At 36.3% G+C, this 23,220-nt stretch overlaps 1 protein-coding gene across 1 annotated transcript in view; it reads left to right on the top strand.

Annotated features, from left to right (window-relative positions):
• Positions 1-23,220, top strand: part of HS2ST1 (heparan sulfate 2-O-sulfotransferase 1) — a 46,619-nt gene that overhangs the window by 3,867 nt on the left and 19,532 nt on the right. Inside the window, exons 2-3 of the mRNA XM_024743565.1 lie at positions 4,780-5,018; positions 14,502-14,587. Coding sequence (XP_024599333.1) covers positions 4,780-5,018; positions 14,502-14,587 — 325 coding nt within the window. The remainder of the gene's footprint in view (positions 1-4,779; positions 5,019-14,501; positions 14,588-23,220) is intronic.

A 23,220-nucleotide genomic window follows, 5' to 3' on the forward strand; every position in this document is an offset into this window, starting at 1 on the left:
GCCCCCAAGGGGGGGGCCCGGGTTCCCCAAAAAAAAAAAAAAAAAAAAAGTGATGTATATAATCAGACAACCAATTTATTTAATTCATAATGATTACAAAGTGCTACTTCCATGAGGATCAGATAGTGTCTGGCTAGACAGTACATTCACAGTAAGTGGTCCTGCAAAAGGAATCAGTTAACCTTATAATAGCTTTCTTCCGGTGCAACTTTGTTGCTTCCTACTTCTCATTATAAACACAGTTTATGGGGAATAAATTATACTTCAGAACAGTATTTGGGGATTTACACAACTCAGGATTTATCCCTAGAAAGTGCTAAGAATCCACTTTAATTCAGATATTTGATAGCTCCAAGCTCTTAGAGCCCAAATTATCTAGCTCTGCAATAGGCACACTTGCCAGGGAGTCCTATCAGGTCAAGTTTTGTGCCAAGGCACCCTCCCCATAGACATTTTTTCAGTAGATGCTGCCAATTTCCTCGGTGATTTCTCTTTGCCTGCAATTCTTACTTGTGAGTAACCTCTTTTTTCAATATACATACTAATGCCTCTAGGCAGTTTACTATCAGGCCTTACTGTCCAAGAGCCATTTCTTTTTTAGAAGTAATTAAACTGGGGTCATGGAGCCCCCTGCCGATATTTGGGCTCTAAGAGGAAGCCCTGAAATGCACAAGTCAGCTGTACTGGAGACAGGGTCCATAGTTTTCATAATATTCTCAAAGGGGTCTGTGACCCAAATAATCATTATGAGCCACTAATGAATATTTTTGCTCTGTTCTATTATACGTATGTAGTGTAAATCTGTTACAAACCACCTTTATCATCTACTGAAATCTTAACATTGTTATTGTCAACTTCTATGTTTTCTTTATATAATTATAGATAATAAAAATTTGGTCTTTTTTTCTTAATGTTCTTTGCCTTTTATTTATTGTTTATTTACCTATTATCTAACTATATATTTTTTACTTTAACATGCAGAAGTTTCAGTATTTGAAAGCAAGGCAATTTACTGGTCTTTCCGTTTGCGTTTTTTTTTTTAATCCCTATAATCCTAAAATGTTACCCACTATACAGATATACTACACATTTTGAACATTTGTAAAATGTTTATTTTCTGCTGAGACCATTGTACAATTGAGCTTTGGTGGGGGCAGAAGATTATATTCATGGGTCCTTTCATTTGTACAGAATACAAAACGTTTCTCTAAATTATTTAATACGTTGAACATTTATTTAAATGTTCAAAGAGAAACGGTGTTTCCCCAAATAATGACCTTAATGTTAAAAAAAACAACTAGTCAAAGAATATGTTGCAATTTTTAAAAAAATCTTTTCTCCAGTTATTTTTCTTTTTTCTGTAGTCTAATATTTACATCTTGTGACTTTAATCCTTTGTAAGACTTAGGTTGGGGTATTTAATGCAGTGCTTTATACTTAGCTTGATCATTATGTTCTTTCAATAAATAAGCCTTTAATGCCCTGTCAATGCAGAAATAGGTGATTATTGCTATTATGAATGGCCTTTTAAAAGACTTGTGTTTGTTGGTAATCTGCCATGTGGAAAGGTCACTGAACTGAGATGTATGCCACCTTCAATAGGAGCCTAGAAGAACTAGAATTGCCATGAAGTTCAGTGTCCATCTTCAGTGTTTGGAATGTTAGTGCCAGTTGTGCTTGGCCTGCCTGTAATATCATGACTCAGATTGCACTCCATGTTATTTGCAGGCTGTACATTTTGTGGTAGTTCTGAAATAACTTGCATAGCAGATTCTCTATAATTCACTACTCAAACATGAAAAAAGCATTACTTCAAAATGCATCTTTAATATTTTAAATATGCTGCCTACATTATCTAAGTGTACTCCAAATGTGCTGTAACTAATAAAGCTTCCCCACTGATTTAAGAGAGTCTCAGAAATTATACTAACTAGGTGCAGAGCTTCTTTGATTAAAAAAAAAAAAAAAAAAGGAACTATTGAGTACTTACTAAGTAAAGAAAATGGCCATATTGCAAACATCCTTACTGGTTTTAAGTATTGTCACAGGAGAAAAGAGATAGTAGTTCACCATCACCAGTAGTTACTGTTATTTTTCAACTAAGTGAGATTTGATTTTATAGACTAATATTACTAGCAAAAAGTATCTTAATATTCCACACTATTTTTATCTTTTTATGTAGTTTTAGGCATAACACTACATTAGTAATTATCTTGTTTGCTTAAGCAAAGTAAAAACATTTGAAAAATAGAAAATGCATGTAAATGTATTATTTGAATGAGGAAAGTAGTTACCTGAATTTGCATCTTTTCATAATTTAAGAAATGTTTTAAAATTGTGTGAAATATACAGTTCATATGCTTTAATACACATAGTGAACCAAAAACAATGATTAATTTTAAAAACATGCTAGTTTCATGCTCCAGCTAGAGTTTTAGCACCTTAAAAAATAAAAAAAATCCATAGACTAAATAATAACTTCTTTTAAAAAAATAACAAAATCTGTTTCTTTTCCAAATGCTTGATTTCAGAAAAACTAGTGAAAGTAAATTCAGCATTGTTGGTTGTTGTTGTAGCCATTAAAAGTAAAGGTAATTTCATGTATGTCTGGCCTGCTGTAGGAAACCTCTCACGCTTTTGTCAGCCTTAAATGACAACAGTACTGTTTTATTTCCCTTAGTAGAAAAAGGAGGGTGTGTGGACATAATAATACCATAATAGTTTTGGACTGTGGTGATAGTTTGAGGTTGTTTGGAAGATAAAATTCCTTTAAAATTATTGAATATAATATGCTTAGGCTCTCCATAAATACATGCTGAATTTAATGAGACAGCTTCCATATCCTATGGAGATGCTTGAGCATCATACATTACCTTGATTATAGATTCATTTGCAAAGTACTGTCAATTTGAAAAATAGTATGCTTTCTAAACATGTGGTATATGTTTCTTAAAAGTCTGTCCAGATTTCTTTTTCTTTCTATTTATTCTTAGTGTTTTTCTATGCATTGTCTTTTTTTTCTTGGCCCTTAAATGTTGGTATTTCCTAAGATTCTGTTCTAAGATTACTGTCTCTTTCCATGCTATGTATTCTATGTTATCTAGGTAGTTTCATCCATTCCTATGGTTTTTCCAGATGTTTTTCTTCTGCATGAACCTTTATTCTCAGCACTTGACCTATGAGCCCAATTATCTTTATCTCCTGTGTGTCCCGGACAGTATGTTCAACATTAAGCTCATCTCTTTTTCTCCACATTCCCAACTAACTCTCCCCCATGAAAATGGATACACTTGTATGCATATATGTGCTTCTCTTCCTGCTTTGGAAAGCACACTGCTAGTAAGCAGCAGGCCTGAAACTTTAATTCAAGTCTTCTGAATGTGAATCCTCAGCTCAGAGCATACTGTACTAACATAGTGGCCATATCTTCTGAACCAAAATTTAATATGGGTAGTCAGACAATATTTGAAGCCTGAACTTGTTCTTGTAATTATACCACATTGCTTTTTCATGTCACTTTACTAAATTGTCGCCAGTATGGTAGGTAGATGCTAACACAAATATAATGTAAAATTGCAATTATGTATGAGACGTGCAGTATGAGGTATGTACACATACTTTGTGTGTGTGTGTGTGTGTGTGTGTGTGTGTGTGTGTGATTTGACCTAGTTAGGGAGATTAGATGATGCTTCCCTTGCAAGTGATGATTAAATTCAATGTGAAGTTCGAGGAGTTCACTAGGTATGGTCGAGGTTGAGGGAGAATGGATGAGAGTTCAAGGCAGGTAAGATAGCTTGCACAGAGATCTGGTGGTAGGAGGGTGCATGCTGTGTGTGAACAGTTGTCTTTGTGCAAAGTAACTTGCCATCTTGTTATATTTTCCCCCTCATTTCTTCCCCTTTTCTTTCTTTATTTGAAGCTGAAGATTTCGAAAGCAAAATGTTACTGCTTTTCCAACTGCTTGGTGGACAGTGATTTGAATTAGAGGAACCATGGAATTTAAGGAATAAACATAACTAGGACTTATCTGTAATGTAATACCAAAAAGAAAAAGGTTTTATTATGGTGTCGTTTCTACTGCTGTTACCTAAAAATCACACCAGCATTTATAATCACTGCCCTGCTACATTTTGATAAAGCAGGAGATAACTACATCCTAAGTAATAAATTTCAAAATCATTGCCTAAATTATAAGTAATTTATTTTCTAAGTGTATTTTTTACTGTGAAGTTTAGTATTCTATTCAGTCTGTCTTTATGTGTTTGAAAATTAGTTCAGGCTGTAGAAATTCTATTGGAATGAAAAGTGTCTTTTGAACTACACTGAAGAACTCTCTGGTCTGTGGAGTTCTAAACTTGATGACTGTTTATTCTTTCATTCTTCCTATGCATATGTATTATCCTTCAGAGGTAATTCTGAACTTTTGGCCCTCAAAACATTTTTTCAGCTGCTCTTAACCCAGTTCTTGAATAGGAAAACTATGTTCCAGGACTAGGAAATTATTTTCAGTGTTTACAACTTCCTTATAGTGTCTTTTTTTGTTTGTTTGTTTTTGCGGTACGCAGGCCTCTCACCGCTGTGGCCCCTCCCATTGCGGAGCACAGGCTCAGCGGCCACGGCCCAAGGGGCCAGCCTCTCCGCGGCACGTGGGATCCTCCCGGACCGGGGCACGAACCCGCGTCCCCTGCATCGGCAGGCGGACTCTCAACCACTGCGCCACCAGGGAAGCCCCCTTATAGTGTCTTTAATACTAAGTTCATAATCTGTTTTTCTTTGCAGAAAGGGCTATTGCAAGACATGAAGTTCGAGAGATTGAGCAGCGACATACGATGGATGGCCCTCGGCAAGATGCAGCTTTAGATGAGGAAGAAGACATGGTGATCATTTATAACAGAGTCCCCAAAACTGCAAGCACCTCTTTTACCAATATTGCCTATGACCTATGTGCAAAGAATAAATACCATGTTCTTCACATCAACACTACCAAAAATAATCCAGTAATGTCACTGCAAGATCAGGTAAATACCACATAGGGGATGCATAATGTTTTCTGACACTTCCTAACTCAAATTTTGTATCTCAAGGAGATAAAGCATTTTAAGGGATATATATGCTGAGCCCAGTGGATTGTAAGTTTCTTGGGGGAAAGGACCAACCGAACTTACCTATAATTTTACATTCTTCACATTCTTGAATTTTTGAAGAGAATATTGATGCTCTGCAGTATGGTATCCTTTTAAAAATGTGAAATATTTTTAGCAGATGCCCTGCGATAAAAATCATTATATTGTCTCCACTTATGATTGAGAAATCTTTATTTGATGAATACCTATATTCTGTATGGTTCAGTTTTGTGACTAGACTCCTGCATTTCATCTTATCTTTACTATAATTTTTGTAAGTATTAGCTATAAACTCCTGACAAACAGGGATTGCGGCTTATAATTTTAACATAATCTTGCCTTTCAGGTTGTTAAGAATCTTTAGATAAACAGGTAGATAGATAATTTTATGAAATGGTTTTAAGAAAAGTGGAGCAAGTTATCATGAAATGAAATTGACTCCCCTCTTTAGCAATAGTTTCAGATATTTTCTTCACACCTGGAGTTCTGACTATAATTATAAAGTTCTCTCTACAAATACTGAAGGGAATGGGAATTGGGCCCCATGAGACGAAAAGATAATATTTGAAAATACTATGTAGGATCAAATACCTTATTGAGGTAACTTATTAGAAAGGTATTTGTGATAGTCATATAGTTAGAATGTATTTATCTCTTTGACTGAAGATAGCTGAACCTGTTTTATTGTCACAGAATTGATTGTTATCCCACTATTTAGCATACCTATAATCCTCACACTGAAGCAAGAGAATAACATTGATACACAAGGTTAGGATCACTTTCTTGCTAGAGGGCTATTTGTAAAGGCTAATTGTATATGGCATATCATCTGCCCATGTAATTCTTGGCTCTCTGAATTATCCCTAATTACTCTTTTTTTATAAAACCAAAAATCTACATTCATCAGCCAAATCAAATAACTCTTGTGTAAATGAGAAGAAACATGAGCTTATTTAGTTAAGTGGGTCATAAAACCTATTCATTATGTAATATTGTATATCTCAAGGGCAAGTATCTTAAATCATCAGGTTTTATACAGTGTGTAGTAGATTTTAAGTGTATTTGCATGATTGCTTTTCAGAATATATCTTGGTTTAAAAGGAACATTTCTTAGCACTCACCTAATAATTTTAGATTTCTTCAGTAGTATTGTTTAGAAAAATAAAGTCAGCTTGTTTGTTCAGATTTTTAGAATTTGTGTCCAAATTTTCTGTCCAGCATTACAAAGTTGTCTGGCAGCTATGAGATTTCTGAAAATGACGTTGACCTTTTTTTTTTTTTCCTCATGAAATATAAATCTACAGAAGCTCACCACATAAGACATTTATAGGCATCATGTAGTGGTACATTTCCCCGGTTGCATTTGGATGAGATAAAACTTCTGTGTTTCTTTCAATAGCTTGTTGTGTGTGTTTGTGTGTGTGTGTGTGTGTGTGTGTGTGTGTGTGTGTAAATATATGCAGCAAAAGAGAAGCGTAAACACTGTCTTAAAGGCAACTGGATTACATAATGAACAACACTTAAAACATGTTTGGGCGGAGTAGGAGAATAGTCTTAATCACTAGCTGGCATACTTCAAAATGTCAGCTGGTAGTTCAACACCTGGTCTTGATTAGGAATAGCTTATATACCAAATGTTCTCTAATATACCATATCTAAATTACTTACTGGTGTCTTGTTCTGTGTAGAAGCAGTTCTTCAAACAAGTCATAGGTATCGCTTCCCTTCCCTTTGCATGACATATTAGATAGTGTTTTAATTTCACTTTCAATCTAGTAAGCTTCATTTAGATGTGAAGTTTTGAATTACTAGATGCCTTGAAAATCATTTTAAAAATATCCCCTGAACTCCATCTTGTATAACACACTTGATTTTAATACCATATTTTTATTGTCCTTGTGAACTGTTCTCAACTGCCCTATTATTTTTATAGGAATTAATAAATGACCTATTTTGCTCTTCTTTCTTCTCTGAGAAATAGTTTCTAATCAGTGTCTAACTCAAGTGAGACTTAAAAGATGAGATTTTTATTAAATCTGCTGTTGTCCCAATCTTCCATTTAAAGCCCAGTTTACTCATAAAAGTATTTTGGGATGTAATAGGTGATTACACCCTTTATTCCCTCACCTTCCAGCCTCAGCAGTCCAGTCTGCTTAATATCTATCTGCCTTTAGCCCCAGCTCTTTCCTAGATGTATTTTGTACTGGGGACTGAGCTAAACTGTTTACATGCTTAATTATTTCTCACAAAAATTTTAGAGGCAAAGCCCAAATGTTTCTAGTGTGGTATAAAAGTATTCAATGTGTAACAGTTATGGGTATTCTTAGAAACAGTTCTCAACTCTGCTTGCAAGTTTTCATTTATTTATTGCATATATAATGTATACAGAGATTATTCTACATTCTTTGAGGAATTACCAAAGAAATCAAAAGCAAGGCTGTGTCTTTCAAGGAGCTTATTTATAATTTACTACGGAATGTAAAACATAATCGCAGGAACTATGAGGACTATTCAAAGACAACATCAGTTTATGGTGTTCTCACCAAAATGTTTAACCTGGACCTCATCTTGAGAAAGCAGGCAAATCCATATTGTAGAACATTCTCTAGAACCACTGTCCTGAACTCATCTAAAGTGTCAATGTTATGACAACCAAAAAAAAGGGATGGGGGGAGATGGACTAGAGGAGACTAAAGAGACATGAAAACCAAATGTATTTTGTGACCCATGATTGGATCCTTGATCAAAAACGTCTGCTACTTCGATTCAGAAACAAATAAGTGTGCGTGTGCACAGAGAAAAAGGGGGAAAGAAGAAGATAAACGGAAGTGACAACACGTTAACAGTTACCCTTGGTGAAGAGTGTACAGATGTTGACCACTATTCTTTCAACTTTTCCGTAGTTTAGGAATTTTTCAAAATTAAGAAGTTTGAGGAACAGTTAGAACAAGGAGATTAGAAGATAAACATTTGAGAATATAAGGCACGAGAAGACTAAGTGATAAGAAGGAGGTGGACTCAGTCATGAAAGTTATATTTTTGAGATTTGGGCTTTACTCCGTTAATAGACAGGAATTGGCGGGAGACAGGTAATCAGCTCTTCTAGTTGGAAAATGAAGTTTACTCTGCTATCACAAAATATCTCTGTATTACAGAACATCTTGTCTTTAAAGTAACTATGCCAAATAGGTGAAGTGGCAGCATCTTTTATGATCTTTCTTAATTCTTTTCTGCTCTCACATATTTAGGTCTGATCATATTTAAGATCTTTCTAAGAAACTGGAAATATCCAGAATTTGCATTCTCTGTAGAACAGTGTAGTAATTTTTTTTTTTTCTTTTTAACTTACTGTTAAACCAACTTCTGGTCATTTGCAGTAGCGCATATGGTTTGATATTAGTTGCAGATACTGATTTTTCAGAACAACTCTTTAGATGAATGCCTCTCAACCTATAATGTGTATACTGAACACCAGTTAAAATACAGATTCCTGGGCTTCCCTGGTGGCGCAGTGGTTGAGAGTCCGTCTGCCGATGCAGGGGACACGGGTTCGTGCCCCGGTCCGGGAAGATCCCACATGCCGTGGAGCGACTGGGCCCGTGAGCCATGGCCGCTGAGCCTGTGTGTCCGGAGCCTGTGCTCCGCAACGGTAGAGGCCACAACAGTGAGAGGCCCGCGTACCGCAAAAAAAAAATACAGATTCCTATTCAGAAGGACTAAGATAAAGCCTGATATTCTGAATCTCTAAAAAGCTTCCTGTTAATGCCAAAACTGATGCTTCTGGTCCTTGAACCAAAGTTTGAGTAGCAAAGATCTAGAATAGGATTCTCAGTGAAGTGATGGGAAGATGCATATTATAATCTTCACAGGATGGTGAGTTACTTATCTTTAGATTCGTATTCCTACCTCCACAAGAAAATCCAAATTCCTTATCTAGGCCAACAGGTCCTTCTTAATCAAGCCCTTGTGCATTGTTCCTCGCTTCAACCTCTCATTTACTAGCCACACTGGCCTTTTGGTTCTCTGAATGCACCAAGTCTTTCCTGCTTCAAGGCCACTATACTTATTTCCTCTTAGAACGCACTTCTGGCTTCTCACAATTGGCTTCGTGTTATCCATTTAATGTTTCAGCTTAATGACCTCTTCATTGCAAAACCTTACTTGGCCATCCTATATATTAAATACCTCTTCCAACGTACTGTGTACCCTCATTCTTTCAATATCTTTCCTATTACTTATTGATTTATTTGTTTACTGTCTTTTTCTCTATTATAATTTAAGCTCCTTAAGGGCAGGAACCTTGCCTTGTTCACCTTGTATCCCTGTGCTTAGAACCGTGCCTGAGACATAGTAGATACATACATTTTTTGTTGAATGAATGAATGAACAAATGAACCCATTTAGATTCTGAAGGCAGTTCTTCGCTGAGCATGGTGCCGTGATGATAACTGCTGGCAGAGGTAGCCCCTCTGATTGATAGCATATGAGCACGACCTCTCCTTACCTCAGGTGATTTGAGGTAAGGGGACACATGCGCCCCCTCCCACAAAAAAAAAAAAGTGATTGAACAACACAACACAGTTCTGAATTTCAGTGAAGATAGTATATTATGTTCTATTGCTGCTGAACCTTTCTTATATTTTATCCAACCATTCCTCAGTTTTTCTCTTTGTGTAGAAAACTTTCTGTCTAATGTAGTCTCATAAAACTACCCACAGCTGTACAATGAATGTTTACTTTAAGTATATGCATGAGTAGGAGTTTGGTAGGTATAATTACCCAAGTTAATAGCAGCGTTCACTCAATAGGTAGTAATTACAGAGTTGGAATTCGGCCAGGGTGTTCGGGATGACATTCCTACTCTTAGATAGTGAAAACAAGTTCTTTTGTGATCACAGATCATCATAATGTTGAGATTAATCTCATTAAGAATATAAGTCTAGATATAGTGTTAGTGCCATGGTGCTTTCTCAGCTTTTCTTACAGCACTGTATCAGGTCTGGTTCGACTAGCAAATAAATCACAACACCACTCCCTACGCTGTTGCTTGTGTTTTCCCTAAAGGCATCTTGTGATTACTTGCTAGCCTGACTCTGCTTGAGTTATAAAATCTGACAAAGATCACAGTTTAGAATCTGCTCCAGGCTAGCCATAAAAACATCTCTCTTCCTGTACTATATCTAACTACCACTTCTGAAACATCTTCTCGATAGCCTTTTGCAATCAGAGTATGGAAATTCTCTTTGGATAAGGTCACCATGGTGACTTTATTTCTTTTCCCCAAGAATTTTTGGTGTCTTCAGACTCAACCTCATTTGATACTACTAGCTTTGTTCCTTTTTGCCTCTCACTTTATCGTTCATTAGTGCCAAGTATCATAGTCAGTAAGAATCTATAAAATGAACTGAGTAAAAGCTTGCTCACCTGATCCGCATTTTCCCCTACTCCTCTCTATTCCAGAGCTTTATCTCAAGGTCTTGGGCAGAATGTGCCACTGTAGAGGAAAACCAGAAGAAACACTGAGAGACAAGTGGTACAGAAGAGGCGAGAAGGCAGAAAATGACAGGGCAGGAACTGCAGCTAGACTGGTGAAAGGGAACAAGCGAAGATGAAGAGAGAGGAGGGTAGGGAAAACTCTGGAGAACTAAGAGGATAAATATTAAACATGGCTAAAAGGAGAAGTGGCTAAATTAATACCTTGAAAGGAAAATGTTAAAAAAATACTGTTCTTCAAAGAGGATTAATTAGATCGTTATGTCCTTGCAGATCACTTTTGAAGAGGAGATTAGGATGGTGTAGAATTTCAGTTGTATGTAAGTGACACTTCTAAATGCTCAGACCATTGTCCAGATTAGTGTAAACCACCACTTTAACCTTCTTGACAACATTTGTTTGCTTAGCACTTTTTTCTTTCCTGTGAAGTAAATCTCAGCTCAGCATCTTTTGATTTATTGCAAATTGTAAATCAGCCACAGCTTTATTAATGAGACTTTAGCAGATTGCCTGAGTTAAATGTTGATGAGATGAAAGAAAAAACATACATATACATATATATTAAGTACGTAGCCTTCAGTATTCTCTTAGTTGGAGATTAGAGAAAGATTCTGTGGGTTTTGGAGACTTAGCAATAATATAGTGTAGGGAATTTAAAAGCAATAATAACCCACCTGAATTTATGTCAGAATTAATTTAGTAAAATAAAATCCAAAGTCCTACAGAGGCATTTAGTCTGGGTCTCTTAGTTTTGACCAGCAGTGTTCAACCCCTGAGGTTACCCAAGATAATAAAAAGGCAAGAGTGAGTCAGCGGCCATTGTTGAAAAAGGGTTATTCAGTATGAACAATGTGAGAGTAGTGAGCAGGGCGGATTGGAAGTTGAGATTATAATGAATGTAATGAGGAAAATAAACAATTGAGAGAGATATATCAACAGAGCTTTGCGATCTTAGAGGTTGAGGAGTTTTGAATGACTGGATCTCAGGGGTTTCCTGAGCAGTGGATAAAGCCTGAAATTCTCAGTGTCCAAGTTTGTTGATCAGAATTATAGTACAAACGATATCTGTCTGCTTTTCTTTCAAATCCTTCTGGTTCCCCCCTCCCTTGTTTAAATTGGACAATAATAGATTAAAGAAATTAGCCAGTGGTATAGAAGGATGATTGGACCAAAATCTGAGGTATACGGTTCTTGGGCTTCAGTTTCTTTATCTATAAAATAACGAGTACAGGATATCCTTGGCCCTTTCACCTCTAAAATGCTGATTCTATAAACAAGAGAGTTTGAGTTTGGTGACAGCAGTAGAAGATTCATGCCTTGTTCTGTTCTGTTCCCTGAGTCCACCTGGAAGCATAACCCTTTTACTTATTTTGTTACTTTTAATACTGTGTTTCTTGGCATGCTTTGGTTCTGATGTGCTTCCGGCATCACTGTGTGTGGATAGATGGAGAAGACTGAGTACCAGGGTCATTCTGCTCCCGTCCCCCATTCTTTTTTATATATTGTGGTAGCTTGTAAGATATTCTTTAAAACATTGTTCTATTTCAGTATACTTTTTTCCATATCACAAAAGCAGTGACTATGAGAATATATCCTTGCTAAAGAGCTTCTGTAGACCTCAGGCCTCCTTTGCAGGTGCTGCGGAAACAAGCTTCACGTTGATAAAACCAAGAGCTAGGTCCTGGGCCCGCACACGCTAAAGTCGTGTTCCTTGGTGTGGCCCATTGACCTGGCCATCACGTGGAAACTTGTTAGAAGTCCAGAAACTTGGGCCCCACTCCAGACCTTCTGAATCAGAATCTGTGTTTTAACAAGAGTCCCAGATGATTCATTTGCACGTTGAGTTTGGGAAGCCTGGGAGCAGTCCAGATCTCATCCAGCTTCCTGGGCTCTTCACCTCACATCGAAGGACACATGGCAGATGAAGTATGTCTTTAGGAGGATTTAGTTTGATCTTGACTGTTCTTTGGAAGGGTGGAGGAAAAAAGGATACTTGAAGTTTACACCTAAGTCTTTCATCACAGTGTACTATGATCCTCTAACATTTGGCTTATATAGCACAGTTTTGTCAGACTTCAATCTGGCATCTCCTTTCATTTCCCTCTTACACCATCACATCCATATTAAATCAGCTTCTGGAAAATAGAGCTGAGTTGTAAATATGTCTTAAGCACCCTTGAACCATCACCTACCATTCCTATTCTCTTTGCCTTCTATTTCTCCCTCATTTGGTGCTGAAATACTGAAACTGATTTTCATAGAATCAAAAGCTTGTTTAATTTACCATTAAGTGAAAATTATAAGGATTTTTCATATTCAACATGTAAATTTTTTTAAGGATTCAGTTTATGGGTTATGTAAGTTTTTATTTTCTGTTTCTTTTTCACTTGTCACTTGATATTTTTATTCTATTTGATGCCTTACTTGAAGAAGAAATAGGAAAGAACCTGGTAATCTCAAATCACACATTTGTTTGGCTCTTCTGTTTCGGTGGGGAGAAACTGCAAATATCTGCAAAAATATAATTGTGTATTCTCTAATGCAAAATAATTTTGTTATCTACATCCAATTTTCAGATGTTAAGGATGTGTGTGTGTAAGATAATAACATAAGGTTCATTTCATTTCCCTTCTAAAAACTCCATTATTTCTCTTAGTATATGAGTTATTGATGCTTCCCCTAAAAAATAAATTCTATTTCCAGAATCTTCCATTTTTCCTTAGTTCACATCCTTCGACCTAAGGTTGCTTCTGCACTGTTTCCCTACTCTGTCCTTACCAATGGGCCTTATCCAGGAGGTAGCCATCATTCATGGCTATTAACTTATTGACTGAGCTGGTAAGAAGTGTGCCAGAATATCTCCATGTGACTAACTCTATTCTAAAATGTAAATGAAAGATTGATAAATTGTCAGAAGTATGTGATTGACAGTCCTGTGTGTTAGAGGCTGAGGTCACAGCTTGCAGATGCTTTCAGTGCAGCAGGGGGCACTGGGCCCCCAACCCCTCACCCATCCCCACCCTGTCTCTAGTCTCCAGAAGAGATTTTCAACCACCTACTGTTGGTCATGCAGAGATTTTCTTATTAGAAATTTATACCATTTCTCGTTGAGAAATTATGTATCACTGCCTCGCAGCTGGTTTATAAAGTTCTATATTAACCAGTTTTTAACATTTTAATAATATATTTACAGTTAAATAATTTTTATATTAACTAATCTTTTGTACACTTTTAATTCCAATAGATTAGAATAGTAATATTTAGATATCTTAAAAATTTTATGTGTATCACACCTCTAATGTTATTAAGCTTTTTTATCAACAAGTTAATGATATCTGCTCAAGCTTATGATATCTGCTCTTAGCTCTTTAAAGTCTTCTGTTTCTCATCCTTTCTTTAATCATTTGGATTAAGGATTAGTTGATATTTGTTATTTGTTGAGTCATTAATAAATGAGAATTTTTATGAATAACAAGAGTCTGAGAAGAAAACAGATTTGCATAGACTATCCCCATACTGAAGTGCTGCCTGTTTCAGCTTGGGTGTTGGTACCCATCCTCCCCTCCCCTCCCCTCCCCTCACCTCCCTGCCCCTCCCCATATAAATGTACTCACTCCACTGTGTCGTAAATGGTTGCCTTGTGCAGTTTTGTTTTCAGGATCCTCTTTCACTCTTTTCTGAGGGTGGTGACAGTAGCTTCTCTATGATGAATTAGCAATTACAGGTCACACTATGCTTTCCTTAGTTGAAGCCTGTATTTCAAGCTCTGTAATCGTCAGAGTGGTGTGATTGCTTTTGAATGTCTAAATGAAAAGTATTTTGCTATCACCAAACTTCATTTTCTTTAAATTGTACTTAAATAATGAGTATGTTCTCCTTTTTTAGGTGCGCTTTGTAAAGAATATAACTTCCTGGAAAGAGATGAAGCCAGGGTTTTATCATGGGCACATTTCTTATTTGGATTTTGCAAAGTAAGTTAAATCTAAAATGATACACGAAAGAATGCTTTGTACTTTAGCAACCTAAAAAGGAATCAATTTATTAAATTATTATGATTTTGATGTTAAAAAAACATACTGGCTTGTGTTTGCCACTTTTAGATATGTAATTTAAATATACCTTCTAGTGTTTTACTGCCCTCTAGTGTTCATAAATTGATAATTGTCATATTAATTTTAGAAATTCAAGGTAGATTAAATTTAGGTAATGCCCTTTAAGTTATTTATTATTATTATGTTTCTGCTTCCTGTACAGTCAAATGACACTATTTTAGGAGCGCCCCAAGTTTTAAGCTAGAGGCCAATCAGAGTATGACTTACCACGTCACTGACTGAGAACAGAGAAAGCAAAGGAGCCACTACTCAGTTACTGGTGCCCTAAAGTGTCTGCTTCTCAGCCAAGACACATTTCCCCTTGGGCTACCTTGTTTTAGCTTTAAAAATGAGATATATTCTAAGGAGACTTTTTTCTTTTCCTGAGTGAATGGCGTTTTTGTGGGGTTTTTTTTAACATCTTTATTGGAGTATAATTGCTTTACAATGGTGTGTTAGTTTCTGCTTTATAACAAAGTGAATCAGCTATACATATACATATATCCCCATACCTCCTCCCTCTTGCATCTCCCTCCCACCCTCCCTATCCCTCTAGGTGGTCACAAAGCACCAAGCTGATCTCCCTGTGCTATGTGGCTGCTTCCCACTAGCTATCTATTTTACATTTGGTAGTGTGTATGTGTCCATGCCACTCTCTCACTTCATCCATCTTACCCTTCCCCCTCCCCATGTCCTCAAGTCCATTCTCTACGTCTGCATCTTTATTCCTGTCCTGCCCCTAGGTTCTTCAGAACCTTTTTTTTTTTTTAGATTCCATATATATGTGTTAGCATACAGTATTTATTTTTCTCTTTCTGACTTACTGTATGACAGTCAGACTAACTCTGTATGACAGTCTCTAGGTCCATCCACCTCACTACAGATAACTCAATTTCGTCTCTTTCTATGGCCGAGTAATATTCCATTATATATATGTGCCACATCTTCTTTATCCATTCATCTGTCAATGGACACTTAGGTTGCTTCCCTGTCCTGGCTATTGTAAATAGAGCTGCAATGAACATTGTGGTACATGAATGTTTGAATTATGGTTTTCTCAGGGTATATGCCCAGTAGTGGGATTGCTGGTTTGTATGGTAGTCCTATTTTTAGTTTTGTAAGTAACCTCCATACTGTTCTCCATAGCGGCTGTATCAATTTACATTCCCACCAACAGTGCAAGAGGTTTCCCTCTTCTCCACACCCTCTCCAGCATTTATTGTTTGTAGATCTTTTGATGATGGCCATGTTGACTGGTGTGAGGTGATACCTTATTGTAGTTTTGATTTGTATTTCTCTGATTAGTGATGTTGAGCATCCTTTCATGTGTTTGTTGGTAATCTGTATATCTTCTTTGGAGAAATGTCTATTTAGGTCTTCTTCCCATTTTTGGATTGGGTTGTTTGCTTTTTTGATATTGAGCTGCATGAGCTGTTTATAAATTTTGGAGATTAATCCTTTGTCAGTTGCTTCATTTGCAAATATTTTCTCCCATTCTGAGGGTTGTCCTTTCATCTTGTTTATGGTTTCCTTTGCTTTGCAAAAGCTTTTATGTTTCATTAGGTCCCATTTGTTTATTTTTGTTGTTATTTCCATTACTCTAGGAGGTGGGTGAAAAAGGATTTTGCTGTGATTTATGTGATAAAGTGTTCTATGTTTTCCTCTAAGAGTTTTGTAGTGCCTGGCCTTACATTTAGGTCTTTATTGATTTTGAGTTTATTTTTTTATACGGTGTTAGGGAGTGTTCTAATTTCATTCTTTTACATGTAGCTGTCCAGTTTTCCCAGCACCCCTTATTGAAGAGGCTCTCTTTTCTCCATTGTATACTCTTGCCTCCTTTATCAAAGATAAGGTGACCACATATGCATGGGTTTAATCTCTGGGCTTTCTATCCTGTTCCATTGATCTATATTTCTGTTTGGGTACCAGTACCATACTATCTTGATTACTGTAGCTTTGTGGTATAGTCTGAAGTCAGGGAATCTGCTTCCTCCAGCTACATTTTTCTTTCTCAAGATTGCTTTGGCTATTTGGGGTCTTTTGTGTTTCCACACAAATTGTGAATTTTTTTGTTCTAGTTCTGTGAAAAAAAAAGACACTTTCTTTTTTAAGTGATTTTCCTTTATAGTGATTTGCCTGAATCTGGACATAACTAACTCTCATTTTCCATGTTTTGGGGGAGGCATGGGATCAAGGTATTCCTATCATAATTCTCTGAAGAAAAGTTCATAAAACAACAGGCTTACATATAGTATCCAAGCACTATGGGGCTCCCCCTAGAGTCTGTGCTGCTTTAAGTACTAATCAGAAAACTGGTCAAAAGGAATATTCTGTAAACATACGTGGCTTGATGAATCCATTTAAACGTTTTATGTAACACATTGAGTATCATTATATGAAAACATCAAATGCAGATCTTTTCCCTAATGAAACTCTGCACTAACTTCAAAAACATTAAAAATAGATTTTTAAATTATTTAAGCTTAGACATGTTTGCTCAGTCATTGCATTAGCAGTCATGACTTCAAAGTAATACACCCTCATGTATTTGTCAACTTGAACGAGCATTCTGTGTAAAATCCAAAAATTTAATTGATATCCCACTGTCATTTTAACTTCTCAAATTTGAAAAGAAGTTGAATGAAATATTACTGATTCACATTGATAATAAATCTGAACTTTTTTGAAAAGCCCGTAATTAAAAGGAGTCTCCCAAATATTACATACATAGAACAATATATTCTTATTGCTAGTTTCTTCCACAGCACTCAACATCTTACAGTAAAGTGGTTGCTTTAAAGTTAGATGTACATTTTTCTATATATAATTCATACAGCAATATTGAAAACATTTTATAGGCAGCTTTAAGATAAACGAATTATTTTTTCTTTACAGAGGTATTGGACCAATTTCATAAACTTCATTCATATGCGTATTTTCCCTCAGGGCTGCATTATCCTTCAATTGAATGTTTGTTACCTTTTCACCTAAATGATTTATTTTTTTTCCACACACAGCTTGGTTTCTCATACTTGAGGTTTTCATTATTAAAATAATATATTGAGTGCTTTTGCTTTGGGCAAAAGTCTTGTACTTAGAATGAAGTTCTGGTGTATGCTAGGGTTTTTGCAGTTAAAAAAATATAAAGGTTCTTGGAAAGATTAATCTCATTTTTTAAATATTAACATGAACATTTAAGGGTTTGAATATTTTCCTAATGTGTTTCATTTTATTGGAAGCAATATGTATTGTGAAAAACTTTAATAGACCTTTACAAGATGTTAAACAAATACCTTAAAAAAATCAACAGGCAGAAATGTATTTTGATGTATATAGTCACAAACTATTTTAGATGTAACTACTATCTTTTAAAATAATTTTTAGTTTGTCATACTCACCATGAATGAGTAAGGAAGAGGAAAGGAACATCACTTTACCAATTTTTTAAATATTTTATTGTTTAAAACATATTCTTGACTGGTGTAGTACGTTGTGGAGTCCATTAAACTACTTGCCTTCAGGAGAAAACCGTCAAATTTGATGAAAGAGATATTTAGTCACATAGCTTTTCAATTGCCTTAGCAGAAACACTAAAGAGAGTACAAACCCAGGAGACCCCAGGAAACCCAGGCAGTAAGATAAAGTATTAAATAAAGTATTAAAAGTGGTTTCTAATTTAGACTGATCACTAAGAAGCACACATTTTATTTGCAAGCTGATATCTGCTCACGTTGTGTTTTGGTTACAGTTATCTGTTTCGGTTTTTCTGTTTTTATTCAGAACTTTAGAATAATAACAAAAATATCTTCTTGTTACATATTTTCATTCCTATCCTGTCTTATTCCTTTTTGTCTTAACTCTATCCTTATTTTTTTAAGCACATTTCCTAGTTCTTCCTTCCATTTTTCCCTTTAGTGTTTAATTACTGTTTTTTTTTAATTGGTGAACAAACCATTTTAAAATAATGCAGATATGCTAACATCATAAATTTAGAAATTTTCCAGTGGAAAAAAATTGTGTAGGTTAGACATTTTCAAATTGTCCTAGGGTGCAGGCAATATAAAGTTGAATAAGTTGCAGTTCTTGTCCTCAGTGAGTTCACTGAAACCCCCTTTTTTACTATTATTATCACTTCATTATGATTCATTATAAACAGTGAAAATATTACAGATTATTCTCCCTTTAAATTTATACCACTCATTTATCAGCAGCATCTATCACTCCCATTTTGATTTTCTTCAAATTTTATACAAAAGAAAAACATTTGAACATCTCTTTCAAAAACCTTTTTCAGAACATTTTTCTTTATAAAGGATAATGTCCAGCTAAAAGAAAACTATTTTAATGCTGTTTTTGATCAGACTCTGCTGAGATTTTTTATGATCTAGCTACCTAGGGTCATATGTCAGCATCTGGTCTTAGAAAGATATTTGGAAATTATTCCTGATCCAACAGTCAGTTTTATTCAGGTCCACGTCAGGTGTGTACCTCTGTGGTCATCCCCAGGAATGAGTATGGGTTTTCATCACCATCATTTTGGTTTCTCTGTATCACCCCTGTTGTCTTTTTCAGAACAATTGAGGTAAATCAGTAAAGAAACAGGTATGTCAGGACAAGTTTAGTAGTATGTAGATTCATGTGAGATTGTCCCTTTTGCCTTGTACTTATCTGCTGAACCAGTTGAAGTTTGCACCACTTTCTACAACTTTCAACAAATATGTCACAAACACTGTAGAAACATTTTTAAAATTATTTTAATCATTGCAAGTAATATGCGAGAGTTGGCTTTTTATTGATTTGTATTACTAGCTCTTTCTGTAGCATTGATCCTGTAGATGCTAAGGAGTAATCTCTCAAGTCAGATTTCTAGTTAAATCCTCCTCAGTTCCTTCCCAGCTCAGCAGTCTCAGCCACATGACTTCAGATCTTCAGTTTCCCCATTTGTAAAATGAGGATAATTAAAGTAACTACTTCATGGGTGGTTGTGAGGATTAAATATGATAATGTATGTGAAGCAGTTAGTTTGTGACTCACACAGAGCTGTGTTAGGCTCTTTTAAAACTCTGTCTTCGTTCAGTTACCACGTTGTCTTACTGGTGTTTTCTTCTCCCTGTCTGACTCTGTGCTGGCCCTCCTTATTCCCAAGTCCTAATAAGGCATTGCTCAAGATTCTCTCTTTGCCTCCAATGTTCTCTTTTGGGAAGTTTACCCATTTTTATTTATCAAAACATCCAAGCAAGAAACTTTAGAGCCATCTTGAACAACCCTTTTCTTTGCCACATATATCTAGTCAGCCACCAAGTTTTCTGAACCTGGCTTCTTTCACTTAGCATAATGCTTTTGACATTCATCCAGTTTGATGCATGTATCAGTAGTTAGTTCCTTACTGAGTAGTAAGGATGGAGGCACCACCATCCTTACTGTCCATCTACCAGATCCTGGATACTTGGGTTGTTTCCAGCTTTTGGTGATTATGAATAAAGTTGTCAAAACATTTGCATACAGGTTTTGTGTGGACATAATGTCTTCATTTCTCTTGGGGAGGACCTAGAAGTGGGATTGCTGAATTGTATGGTAGCTCTGTAAGACACGGCTAAGCTGTTTTCCCAAGTGGCTTTATTATTTTGCAGTCTCACCAAAAGTGCACGAGAGTTCCAGTTGCTGTGTATCCTTACCAGCCTTCGGTATTGTTGGACCACACTCCCCCCTTTTTAAAATTTGGACCATTTTAATAGATGAATGTTCTTTTTAAAAGATAAATAATTATTTTAAAAATCTTTTATTCTTAACATCATTATCAGTGGGACCAATAAATACCAACAGGTCATTCACTGTTTTTGAAACAAGACAATGGGAACTTACCACTAGAAGGATTTGAAGCTTTCTATGAACACTTTAGGGATAAGAGAGTCCAGAATAAATATGTACAGTCCTCCCTTGTTATTTGCAGTTTCCGTATCCACAGATTCATCCAACCGTAGGTTGACTGTATAAGATATCTTTGTTCCCCCTGTGAGACTGCTGATTAACTAGAAGTGTTAAATCTGGTATGAAGCAGAAATCTCAAAGCGTTAATGCTTCCCAAAGGCTATTCAGCTCTCCTTCAGCTTCATCATCTTCCATTTAGGCTTTGTCTAGCCAGTTGACAAGGTTCCTTTCAAAAGTTCTGAGTATGCACTTGTTCTTTTAGCTATTCTTACTGTTCATTCATCCTAGGCTATACAGAGTGTGGGTGTAAGGAAATGTGCCTGGTTTGTCTCTCTTGCTGTCGTACATACATGCTGACATGGCAAGAATAAGGTTTCTTACCAACCTGCTGCTCAGATTATATTTTTTCCCTCTTGATCGCCATATAACATTGCAGATTCCTACCAAATCTGCTGTTCTCTTCCTAGGAAGATTATGTTCTAATGGGTCAATGATAGTTTAGTTTCCTGGAGGGAAGATGGGTTTTCTACTCTTCCATCTGAGCCCTCCTGAAGAACAGCTCAGATGACTGACCAGGGTTAAAGCTGGAGTCTGCAACTACAGAACGTATTTTTCCACTGGTACAAAACTACCTGTTTGGCCAAAGTTTTAAACATACAAACTTAAGAGGATGCTTGTTTCCTAACTAGCTGAGCTGAGTGGCCTGATGCTCTTTTATCATGCCTATTTTCAGTTATAATTCCTTGCCTTTATGTCTATACAGCCATACCCTAACTTATAAATAACAGTTCTTAGCCATTTTCAGAATAAGTTCACATAGGTTATCTCATTAAAATCATGTTTCATACATATAAGCACCACCCAAAGCCATGCCCCAGAAAGTCATTTCCCAGACAGCAGGAAGAGTTTTGTCAAGTGCCATATCCCCCTTTCACTTCTACTTGGTAAGAATTGCTATCTGTTCCACATGTCAGGGGCTAGCAGAAAGCAAAAAAGAAGAGGAATTGGTAGGAGATGTTCTGGGACGAAGTAATTCCCAAGGGAATAGTTCACGTGGATCAGTGGCTAATAATGGAGATGATAATGGAGGTTCCCAGGGAATTCCACAGTCTTAAGAATGGAGTCATTGCCCCACTGCCCTGTGCTTCCCCCTTTTAGATTCCTCTTACAAGACAGCTCTAGCAGTTAAGGTAGCAGCTGTGTATCCCTGATACCTCCCTACCTACCCTCTTCTCACTAGTGGGTGCACCGTCCCACAAAAAGGCTTTTGTAAGTGGCCAATTCACAGCGGTCTCTTCAACCTAATTTTAATATCCAACACCTATGTTTCTGACACCTTACTGAACACTAGTGATAAAACCATGAACAAGAGAGAAACAATCCTTTGCCCTCATGGAGCTTCTACCCTGATACCTAATTTGACAGTGCCGTACATTTGCAACAATACTGTTTCTTCCTTTAAAATTTTGTGAAAAAATTATTTTACTGAATTGTTGGTTTTATAGGTTTATGAGTTGTTCAGTGAAAACAATATGTCCCAAGTTCTAATAAACCAACTCACAAATTTAATTTAATAACGTTTTACCAAAAAGTTCTGTGTAGTTTTCAGTATTTCCATATGTACAAAGGATTTTAGTGACTTAGACTTACACTTACTTAATGATGAGAAAAGGACTAGAATTCAGGAGGGTTGAGCCCTTTTTACACACAAAGCAATTTTATAGAATACAGCCTGTTTGTAAGTTAGGACTTCCTGTTCAGTTAATTTACAATCATTCAGAAGCTAAAAGAATCGAGTCATATCCAGGCACCTTGCTTTTTTCTCTTCTGTGGTCTCTTTTCACTACTCATTTGCTTAAGCATTTAGTATAAAACATTTATAGAATGCCTGTGCGTAAGACATTTATTGTAACAGGCAGAAGTAAGGGGAAAATGTGAAACTAGTCAGGTTAGCTGTGTGCTTTTCCGTGCCTTTGAAAAAATATTTTAGTAAGAAGGGAAATTTGTTATAAGCAGTTAGCTAAATTGAGGGTTTCTCTGGACAGACGAGCGAACATATCAAGACTGTCAAGAGAATAAGCAACTTTCACTATCTCTTATTGAGTCATACAACTTAAGCTTACTTTTCTCATTTCTCACTGTGATTCCCAGTTTTACAGAGATTGCTAATATTTTTTTTTAATCTTTCAAATAGTACTAACCAGTAGGCAAGTATTTATGTATACCAGGCCCTGTGAAATATATAAAGGAAGTGTGAAGCACTCTGCCTACCCTCACGTGGCTTATAATGCTATTGGGGAGGAAAGACTCACAGGAGAAACGCTAGCAGGACAAGCCAAGAGTAAAACTGCCTGATAGCAATAGCTCCTGGGTGCAGGTGTCAAATGAGAGCAGATAGCACTGTATGCTGGAGTCGTCAGGAGGACTTCCTAGACTTCACAAGATTTTGTTATTGCCCGCTTCAGTTTATTCCAAAACAACAGCCAATAACCTTTCTTCCCCCAGCTTTATTGACACATAATTGACGTATAACATGGTGTAAGTTTAAGGTGTACCATGTGATGATTTGCTATACACATGTATTG

This window comes from Neophocaena asiaeorientalis, unplaced genomic scaffold (assembly GCF_003031525.2).
Source record: "Neophocaena asiaeorientalis asiaeorientalis breed wild unplaced genomic scaffold, Neophocaena_asiaeorientalis_V1.1 scaffold317, whole genome shotgun sequence".
Taxonomy (NCBI): Eukaryota; Metazoa; Chordata; class Mammalia; order Artiodactyla; family Phocoenidae; genus Neophocaena; species Neophocaena asiaeorientalis.